Genomic DNA, 11223 nt, shown 5'->3' on the forward strand with positions numbered 1-11223 from the left:
GGGATTGCGGCGTGGCCAACCCCCTGGGGGGTGATTTCTCGCTTTCTGTCTCTCTGTCTCTGTCTGTCTGGCACGCGCACGCGCCCTATAGCAAAAAAACCTCTCCCCCCCAAAAAAAAAAATTTACACATTTTCTTCTGAAGATGTACTTTTTAAGTTGTAAAATTCTGAATAACCATCATTTAAAATTTTCAAATTTAAAAGAAAACAAGGAAGACAAGAAATTTCAACATCTTGTATAGAAATTGGCAGGTAGCCTTTTATCATCAGAACTATGTTGTCTAAGAGAAAGTTGAGCTACTATTTTTGAAAGCTTCATCGACTGGAGAACTTCATCTTGGCCTCCACTTTATATCTTTTACTCCATGGAAATGTCTTTTTAAAGCAGTGTTATCTGCCCATGGGGAGTTTAAGCAGGAGTCATCATCGTTTTCTTCCAATTTCTGGAAATAAATATGTTCTACTTAGAAAGGTATTTCAGGAGAGTGTTCTGCACATACAGAGACTGAAGAATCCACGGCCCGCCTCCCCACTCTCTGTATTCCTAGAAGCAGGACACTTCCCCAGTACGATGCTGGGGGCCACCAGGCCCTGGAGAAGCGGACACAGAGGAAGACCTGCCTTATCTCCCTTGTCCTGTAGTAACCCCCACCCCCTCACCTGCTCCAGTACCCTGCGCACCAGGGCACCAGACAGACAGCCCGTCTGTCGCCCATACCTTGAGTTCCTCTTGTCTTCTGTGATAATACAGCATCAGCTGCTTCTGCTCCTCACTGCTAATGATAGGTTCTCGGGCTGGAGCACCTTGTCCCCTCTGAAAAGATTATGGCAAGGGCAGATTATGGATTAAGGCATCCTTCCAATGACAACCCAGGAGGTTCCAGCGAATGCTTGACAACTGCCTCTGTCAGTTGCTATAGGGACAGGCCACTCTAGCCTGAAGATCCAAAGTGAGATATCAAGGCAAGTCCTGGTCCCTGCAGCACCCGAGCTCTGGACTCTGAGTGTGGATGGATGCCAGAGACAGCCCCTCAGGTCTACTGGGGCAGGGAGGACAGTCGGAGTCCCCTAAGCCCTGTGGGTGGGTTTTGGTGGAGGGCTCTGCTCCCCCACCTCAGTGCCATGACTGAGGAGCACCCAGAAACCAGCGCTGTCTTGTGGGGGCAGCTCTAAGGACATCGAAGGCCTCACGCCTTCCCATTTGCAGAGCGCCAGCACTTAGAAAACCCTGAAATCCATGCTCTGTGTTTCCATTTCAAGAAACACTTTTATTTCCTTGTAGTTCTATTTTTTTAAGGCATCTTCCTCCCTCACACAAATTAAAACAAACTCCAGATACTGCCAATCGATCCACAGTCTGTTCTATTTTTGTCGGTGGATATAAAGAGGGTATTTTTAATTTAAGCCTAGGCCAATGGGATTAAAATATTTGCACAAATTACAGATTTACTGTAAATTTTCCTTGGTTTGAAGGTAACAAAACATATTGGCGTTTTAAAGCCAAAGTACTTACTTGCTGAATCTTGACGATGATCTTGGTTTTCTCATTCTTCCCCACGTAGTCCGAGAGCGTCTTGGTTCTCCTCAGCTCCTTGGCTGCCCACCACAGCTGTGCCTCCGAGTCCTTAATGACACTGAGTGCTGCCTGGGCCAGTCCCGGAAACCAGCTCTAAGGGGTTGCTCAGGACCAGCCACAGCTGTGGTCCCAGCTCAGGGGCTGGGAGGTGGTACTGCCCCCCAGTGCAGGAGGGACTTGGGCACCCTGCCCCCCTGCTGCTTCTCCCTGGAAGCCCTGATTCCCCCACTGCACTTACCATCCTCTCTTGAGATTAGCACCTTCCCTGCTAAAGTTCAGCTCACGCCCTGACTCAGTGAGCTGCTTGCTCTGGGATTTGGGGAATATCCTGTCTCCTCTGCATCTCTACATCATATAGGGTCCCTCCTTAGGCAGTCTGTAGGCTACTGCCAGGGAAGAACATTGGAGTCCTGCTGGGTTTTTAAACAAAAGCATAGGGGTTGTTTGCTTTTGCATATCCCCTCTAGTTAAGGTGGCTTAGAGAAATACACAGGGTCCAAAAGGGTAAGACTAAATGGAAAAATCAAAGGAAAGCAGAATACAAGGGTTAGAAAATAACATGAAGGGGTAAGGCTGGAATACGAGACTCCATGCGGGAATCCAACACATTTGGGTAGAAAAGGCACAGAGTAGATTTTTGGACTCTCAGGGGCCGAAAAAAACGGAAGTGCCTTTAGCTACTCCTGTTCGGTCATGGCACAAACTTTCTCTCCAGAGTGTGTGAGCAAAGCCCTCCCATGGTCCCACACTCAAAGGGTCCCTCCTGAATCCAGAACCCTATTCTGAAACATGGGCTGGCAAAGAGAGAAGCAGAGTGGAGGTCAACAAGAAGTCAAACCTGGAGGGCTTCTGCCCTTGGTGGGGACACGAACTCACCTTCCCAAGTACCCAAGAACCACATACCTGAGTTCCTGACAAGTCTTCCTTATTTTCAAATTCCATCCGGATGGGATCGTACGGTGGTAACCCCATCGGGTAAACAATCATCACAGCACCTCGAAGCTGGTCCAGAGCATCTTTCACCATCTCCATAGTAACACAGACACCAGCTTCCACGTGTTTCTGAAAGTGGTCGGGCTCTGTTATCTACAAGTGGCTAATGAAGTCAATAAAAATTGGCAAGACACTTGCCAGGGCAATAAAAAGAAATCGAACACTTCTTGTTCCCAGGAGACTACCGCTTGTTTCAGGGTACAAGCCAAGCGCGCTGAGGCCTCCATCACAAAGAGGAGGTTGAGTAGCACTGAGAGGAGCACATTGACAGCAAAGGATGTCAAAGGGGAACGAACCCATATCCAGCAGCATGGAGGTAGCGAGGGTTAGGCGACACTGCGGAGGAAGACATGACCTCAGGTGGGCCCTCAAACATAGGGACTGAAAGGTGAGGATGGGAGTAGGGTGCTCCAGGACAAATAGAAGCAAAGGAAAGCAGGTATTATCAACTTGGCTTGGGAAAGAAAGAAGAGAGAGCTGGAGGGCGGGGCGTCGCGAACGCCAGGCTGACAGGCTGCACTGCTAGGCAATGGGCAGCAACCAGCTTTCCTGGAAAGGCGTGGCAGTGCTGGGAGCTTAACCCCACAGTGGACATAAAATGGACAGAGTTGGAGGAGGACCAGTTAGCAGGCGCTGAATAGTACAGAGGGAAGGTGTGATGAAATCTTCAGCTTCTGGCACAGGATGTGTGAACCCACTGAAATTTCCTAGTGACAGGAACATCTTCTGTTATTCTTAACAAGCCCCTTTTCACCATAACTGAGTCTGTGCTAATGAGGTAGCCAGAGTCACTTAGATAGTTTAAAAGTGGCTAGTCCTGCCCATGTGATCAGAGGGTTGGGTTTTTCAGCCTCATTCCCACACCCCAACCCCCAGGGAGGCGGGATGCTATGGACTGAGTGCAGTCACATGGCCAGTCATGTAATCAATCATGCCTATGTAACAAAATCTTGATTAAAATTCTGGATCTCAAGGCTAGCAGAACTCCACTAAGGTGTAGTGTGACCACAATCCCAAAAGGAGAGGCCAGGAGTTCTGCCCCTCTCCCCCTACCCCTTACCCCATGTAGCTCTTCCATTTGGCTATTTCTGAGTTGCATCCTTTATAATAAAACGGTAATCCTAAGTACAGCGTTGAGTCATTCTAGCAATTACTAACCTTGAAGGGGGGGGGTCTAGGGAGCCCCACATTTGTGCCAAGTCAGACACAAGTGTGGGTGGCCTGGGGCGCCAACTTGCAGCTGGTGTCTAAAGTAAGGGGAGCCTTGCAATGAAATTGCCTTTAACTTGCGCCATCTGTTGCTAACTGCAGGCAGCCTGTGTCAGAACGGAAGAACTTGGCCCTTAACGTGTGGGGTCTATGCTAACTCTGGGTAGTCAGTGTCAGAACTGAAGTGAATTGTACAATGTCTAGTTGGTGTTGGAATGAAGGGAGACCTTTAAATAAAGTGGTAGCTGTGGCAGTGAAAGGAGGAGCTGGCTCTAAGAGGCATCCCGGCGTGGACAGTCCCTCACTGAACGTAAGGCATGTGAGTGACAGAGAAGGAAGTGCTGAAGATGATACAGGATCACGGCCTATACAACGGACACACTGGCGGTTCGGCCGAGACAAACAGAAAAGCTTACAGGATGTGCTCTAATATTAGAGTAGAGAGGGAAAGGAGTGAGAAAACTTGAGCTTAAAGTGGTGGCTGGACATTCGGGTAGAACCATCTGGGAACAAGCTGCAAATTCAGGTTGCAAAGTAAAAAAGATACCAGAGTTGATAGCTACCTGCCAAGGGGTGGAATGTACCTTTGGCAGAATAGATAAAATTCCGAGGGGGATGAGGGCCAAGGATAAGGTGCTGTGGTAAACACACAAGCAAAGGGAAGAAGTGACACAAGTGAGAAGAAAGATTTCTATAGAAGAAAATGCACAGAACAACGTCCAGACCACGCAGTGTTCTCCCCACTTTCGGAGAGATGCTAATATGTCTACATGTTAGTAGTTATTACTATTACTTTTTTTTTTTTTTAAGGCTCTGTTATCAAAGGCATCTTGCAAACATCGAAATGTTAATCAAGAATCTATAGAGCTACTCTATGGCCATGATATTCAAGTTTGTCCTGGTTAGCTTTCCTAAATTCTTCAAAAACATAAAAGAAACAAAATCTATATGCACCAACTCATATTTGTATTCTATATGAGCCTATATTTACACAAGTCAACAAAAATATGTGTCTGCCCAGAGGAACTGGGACAATTCAGGACAATTTGGGACAACTATCATAATAAGATAGAGAAAAACTAGGGCCTACCCAACCATGCTTTTTCCTCTGTCTCTGGAAGGCTAAAAGAAAGAAAACAAACAAAAAAAAAAAAGAGAGAAGAGAAGAGAAAGCAACTCCACAGATAACTCTGGAAGTCATAATGGAGTTCGTAGTTCAAAACACAAACTTTAGAGCAACATTTTAAAAAAGCTAGTAGGACCATGGCAGAGTGCAAACATACTGCTCTAAAGAAGCCAGATCCCACATGCGACTGCAGTTCAAATCCCAGCCTGGCTGGCCTAAAACCAGGGGAGGCACTTGCAGACGAGCCCAAGAGTCAATGGACTGGAGGACTGGAAGAAGGGGACCGCAGTGTGACCAGACCTCGTAAACGGTGCTTTCTCTCTTGTTCTCACGTGTGTGAATAAGAAAAACGTTTTAAAACAAACCTTAGATATTATTGCTTTGGCTTCTTCTATAGTCTTCTTTAACACTTGCTTCATTTTTTCATTTGGAGCTACAACAAAGGAGAGAAGGAGAAACATAGCAATCAAACATATGGCCGCCTTCTGACTCTTCTTAAATTCCCTAATCCCTCTTCCGTGTGAGTCAGAGAGTAAATGCAATGAGAGATCGTCTAGAGAATAGAACTAAAGTGAGAGATCGAGACCTGGCTGTGGGAAATTAGGTGGAGGTTTCAGCTGATGGCAGAGGCCTGGAGCGTGCTGTATGCAAAGTGGTGAAGGTTACAAAGGATGAGAATATATGTCACCAATAAAAACTTCTTTACAGGGACCAGCAGTTGGCATAATGGCTTTGTTGCTGGATTCCCATGTAGTCAACCTTGGTTCAAGTCCGGGACCCGGTGGCTTAAACTCATGCTGGGCGTGTGTGTGTGCATGGCCAAGACCCCGAGAGGAGAATGGAGAAGGAATTGTGGTGTGGCTATCCCCCCCTGGGGGGTTATTTCTCACTTTCTGTCTCTCTGTCTCTTTCTGTCTTTCTGGCAAGTGCACATGCCCTATAGCAAAAACCTCTCAAAAAAAAAAAAAAAAAAACACAACTTCTTTACGAAAACAGGCAACTGCCTGAGTTTGGTGTGTGGCCCATCATTTGCCAACCCTCTAGATAAAAAAGAATACTTGAAAAGTTTAGAAGCAAACACGATGAAGATCAAATCTAGGTAAGATAGGGCAAATTCAACTGTATAGTCTTAATAAATAACAGTATTAACAAGACATTGAAAATATTAGAAATATAAAGTTGTATTAGAGTAAAAATGGTTAATTTAAGACCATATTGGTTCAATGATGAATAATAAACTGTTAACTGGTTTTTATGAGATACTATTTATTGATGTAATTTATTGCTTTTGAAAAGGAAAGAAAATGGGACCAGCAGGTGGCATGGTGATTTAAGTGCTGGACACTCCTACATGGCTGACCACAGTTTGAATCCCAGACCTGGTGGCTTACTTTCTCACTTTCTCTCTCCTTTTTAGATCAAATTAAAACAAATGAATAAATAAATAAAATTAAGTAAATAATTCTTTAAAAAAATGAAAGGAAAGGATTTCTCTTGAGAATAAGTTTAAGTATGAAAAGATGTGGGAGATAATAGCTATTTTCAGGTTCAAATTCAAATAATACTAGGAATTCCTATTATCATCAAAATTAAAAATAACAAAATAAAAATCTGAGCTTATAAAGGCCTTGCAGGGACACTATTTTGTATTTTGTTTGCCCTTAACAGTGTTTTAGGGACACAGCCATACTCAGGTACTTGTTTTTTGTTTTGTTTTTTAAAGAGTTTTTTGCCTTAGGGCTCAAGTGCTTGCTGGAGAGAGAGAGAGTGAAAGAGAGAGACAATCAGACAGTGAGAGGGAAAGTGAGAAATAGCCCCCTAGTGATGTCCCTTTGATGTCCCTTCTCCTCCATCCTCCTCCTGGGATCCTGGGATCCTGGGCATGCACACATACATGCACCCGTGCCTGGGGTGAGTTTCAAGTCATCAGGTAAGGAACTCAAACTGCAGTCAGCCAAGTGGGAGTCCAGTGACATAACCACTCTGCCACCTGCTGGCCCCTCAAGTTCTTGTTAAATGATCAATTATAGGTTTTTTATGCAAGTTAAAAAGGATAAGCTATGGGAATTTTATCCTTTTTTCCTCCCAATGCCTTATGATCAACCCTATACTGAAAGAACTCTCTCTGTTCCACTCCATCCCAAAGGGCGTGGCACAGAGAGGCATGTACTGGAGAGAGCCAGTGCCGGCAAGCTCATCCCTGTTTCACACACAGTCGTTAAAGAAACCCCACCTCTACCACCATGATAAAACATAACCTTCAAGACATTTTCAATGAGTATCTGCTGAAAACCATTAGGTCAGATCGTAGGAAACTGCGAATACTCTGCCATCATTGGCCTACAGAAATGGAAGTGTCATATGGGTCACCTAATATACTGAAAAGCTAGCTGCACCTAGTAAGAGCAAGAAGATAGAGCAAGCTTCCTTCATCTGCCTAATTCATTCTGGATCAGAGTATTACATAAGAGTTGTGGAGAGCAGGATTTCATAAGCATGTATTAAAATGTTAATGTCAATTTTTAAATTTAAAGAACTACTTCCATACTCGGTATAGTGAGGTGTGCACATAGAACAGAAATGCTTGATTACCTTGCCCATTCCTTCGTCCGATATCATCTTTTTTAAATACTGAACCCCCACTGGGTATACATTTTTCACCCCATTCATCCTTTAATTTCAGTTCTTCAATCTGCTCATCAGTTAGGCCTTGCATATTAGGAGGGAGAAATATTCCATGTTCTGCTAATTCTTCCATTTCTGAAAAATAAAGGAAAGTTAAATAATATGCTTCCCAGTTATCATAATGCCTTATACTCCACTGGAATGTAAGCTACCAAGAGTAAGGGAACTTGCCCACCTAGCTCACTATTCACATTTTTAAAGTGTGAATGAGAGAGAGAGAGACTGCCAGACAAAGACAGACACAGCACCCCAATGTGGCCTTCACCTGTGATCCCCCCAGCTTCAGCTGGCCTGGGTCATGGGCACACATGGACCTGCTGCACTCAGGGAAGTTTCAGGAGTTGAACTGGTAACCTTCCTATGTGAATTTCCTGCAAAGCATTGTGTTTTACCATTGGGCCACAACCTGTTCCACCTCCACTCACTGTTTTACTTAATAAATGGTTACATACCACTTGCTATATTTGCTATATACCTTGACTCTTTTTTTTTTTGGAGAGGTTTCTTTTTTGGTATAAGGCGCATGAGCTCGCCAGACAGACAAAGAGAGACAGAGAGACAGAAAGTGAGAAATCACCCCCCAGGGGGGATGGCCACGCCACAATCCCTTCTCCTCCATTCTCCTCTCAGGATCTTGGGCACACACGCACATGCGCCCAGTGTGAGTTTAAGCCACCAGATCCGGGACGTGAACTGTGGTCAACTACATGGGAGTCCAGAGACGTAGCCATTACGCTAACTGCTGGTCCCTACACCTTGACTCTTGACAAGCAGTCACTGATTGTTTTCTCAGTCAACTGAAGAACAGCACATGGAGACCTGCCCTGGTCCTAGGCAGTTTAGCAGGAGATTCTGTGTTCTAATCCTTTGTGTTGATACTCAGGAGATACAAAGTTAATACTGAAAGCCTGAGCACATATTCACACAGGGCTCTGCGGTTTGCCAAGAGCCTTCCCACAGATGATGTCTTTTGGTTTAACCTTGTGAAGGGGGAAGACAGTCATCACCATCCCTGTCTTCCCTAATTCATGACTGTATCATCTAAGATGAGAGTTAATACATTTTTTTTGAGAGGTTTTTGCTATAGGGCACATGCACCTGCCAGAAAGACAGAGACAGACAGAGAGACAGAAAGCGAGAAATCCCCCCGCCCCCCCTAGGGGAGATGGCCATGCGGCAATCCCTTCTCCTCCATTCTCCTCTTGGGATCTTGGGCACACACGCACATGCACCCAGCGTGAGTTTAAGCCACCAGGTCTGGGACTCGAACCGCAGTCGACTACATGGGAATCCAGCAATATAGCCATTACACTAACTGCTGGTCCCGATAGTTAATACTTTATATAAAACATTCGACACATCATAAATAATTTGTGTAAGTAAGTGGGAAGGATTTGAGGAAACTTACACCCCTCACAAAGGAGAGACAGGACAGGGCCTTGGTTTTCTAGTGTTGAGTTTACTGTTTAAATGCATGGCTCTGTATCTTTCCTAATCTAAATGTATCTGCCCCTAGTCAATCCACATTCTAACCTTGCAAAACTGGGTCCCTGCTTTCCTTCCTGAAAAGAAGACCGTGGAACTAGGTGCTCCCATAGCACTGTGTGAAGACTACGTGTCGTGTACATACATGACGTGGAACATATGGTGTAACGTTTACTGTCTCTCTCCTATGGCTGACTTTAAGCAGCTGCAGCACAGGGCCGGGGGTGGGTGGTGGGTGGTGAGAAGCTGGTCTTATCCATGCTAAGGTGGAGCACTGGTGTCTGCCTGAGACAGTTGCCATTGGTGACTGTAGAAAAAAAATCAATGAATTCTAAAGTCAGGAATATAACTCAACATTCAGAACCACATTCTCAACTTATATTACAGAAAAATAAGTTGAGTTCCTTGACTCCTTAAAAATTTTTTTTTTTGAGAGTTTTTTTGCTATTGGGCACATGAGCTTGTTAGAGAGACTGAACAGTGAGAAATCACCCCGAGGGGATGGCCACATTGCAATCTCTTCTCTCCGGATCCAGAGCCTGCATGCTCACGCACCCAGCATGAATTTCAAGATGGTGGGTCCCTGACTCAAACTGCAGTCAATCATGTGGGAGTCCAGCTCCTTAACCACTACTCTACTTATTTAATATTGAGCTTATTTTGGGAGCAGTAAGTTTAACTAGGAAACTATACACAGGCCAAGTCCTGGAGGCCAGCAGGAACTGGCTCTCTGGGGCACTTCACATGTAGCAGAACCATGGTGGTCCCAGGGGCCTCGCCATAGGTTGCAGTGTCAGGATGGTGGAATGGGAGCCACATGGGAGCAGCATGGTGAGACCCTGTCAGAGGTACCTCTCTCTCTCACTCTCATAAAGGAAATATAATTTTTCAAAAGAAAAAGAAACCATGAGAGTACTTCAAAAAGTGGAAAAACCAAAATAAAGTAGTTCATTTTGGTGCAAATATTTTTTTGAAATCCACACATAAATTTTTCATAATATATACTTTCCATAGGCTTTTTGAAGACCTCTTGTACATATGCTCCATGAAGAGACCATAACTCTAAAGAAGTTATCTACAGTGCAATTATCACATATTTACATGGGCAAGCCTGATTGTAGTGGTTAAGCTCTGTGCTTTGGGAGCCGGATCCCACATAGCTGAACTGGGTTTGAATTGTGACTCTAGTTTGGTAACCATGCCAGCCCTGTATGCTCATGCACCCCCAGAATACTGATGGGAGGGAGAAATGGAGGAAAAAGGACCGCAGCCTGACCATGTCCCCTTAGGGAATGTTTTCCCTCTCTGTCTCTCCCTCTCTCCTTCTCTGGCATGTGCGTGCATTCTCTTGCAACAAAACAAAATCACATATTTATGTAATTTAATAAGCCACGTAAACCCATGTACTATGCATTATGTGTATTTATATAAAGTTAGAGAAACACTCAAGACCGTGCTAGACCACATCTGGAGCATCATGAAGTCAAGTTCTAGAGCTGTGCTGTTTAATGGCAGCTACTAGCCGTGACTATTTCAATTTCAAATGATTAAAATGAAAGCACATTAAAAATTCAGTTCCTTGGTCACACTGCCCACTGGCGGCCAACACAAGCCGGGCGGTTTCCATGGCTGCGGAAAGTTAACAGGGCAGGATGGTCTGGCGACTACTCAGAGGGCGATCACGACCTGGGACGAAAAAGACGCCCAGGCTTTCCACGGATTTCCCCAAAGCCAGGTGGCTTACCCCGGGACTGCTTTACCTCGGGAGTGCTCAAATACGAAATCCCCTCTCCAAGCCCAACCCGACACCTGTCAGGTTCGCTGGAGGGGCCCTTCAGCCCGCTCTCTGTCTCTGGCGCATTTCCACTTTTCACTCAGGGCCCCCCAGTCCCTGGCTCCGAGACGCCTGGACACACGAGGCGTCACCCGCTGTGCTTTCCGGCTCTTTCTTCATCTTGGTCAACCCTGGTGTCCCGTTCCCGGCCCGGTTGCTCGGTTACTGCTGATTTTCCCAATCTTCACAGCTTGATCCCAACCCCGGCCGGGCCCGGCCTGCCCCAAGAAGTCTCGTGGGGCCCGCCGACCTCCATCACCGAGGGCCGTTCTTCCACCCCTCCACGCCCGCGCCCGCCAGGCCGCACCTGAGCAG

General features: G+C 45.7%; 1 protein-coding gene across 1 annotated transcript; it reads right to left on the reverse strand.

Annotated features, from left to right (window-relative positions):
* Positions 1 to 224: 224 nt before the first annotated feature.
* CFAP298 (cilia and flagella associated protein 298) lies at positions 225 to 7664 on the reverse strand (the record flags this gene model as incomplete). Its single annotated transcript, XM_014589908.1, is given in 6 exon segments — positions 225 to 443; positions 719 to 814; positions 1514 to 1645; positions 2480 to 2638; positions 5270 to 5337; positions 7497 to 7664. Coding segments are annotated over 6 exon segments (734 nt in total), but the record flags the coding sequence as incomplete, so codon positions are not given.
* Between the last annotated feature and the right edge of the window lie 3559 nt (positions 7665 to 11223).

Source organism: Tupaia chinensis, unplaced genomic scaffold, assembly GCF_000334495.1.
Source record: "Tupaia chinensis unplaced genomic scaffold, TupChi_1.0 Scaffold000392_1, whole genome shotgun sequence".
Taxonomy (NCBI): Eukaryota; Metazoa; Chordata; class Mammalia; order Scandentia; family Tupaiidae; genus Tupaia; species Tupaia belangeri.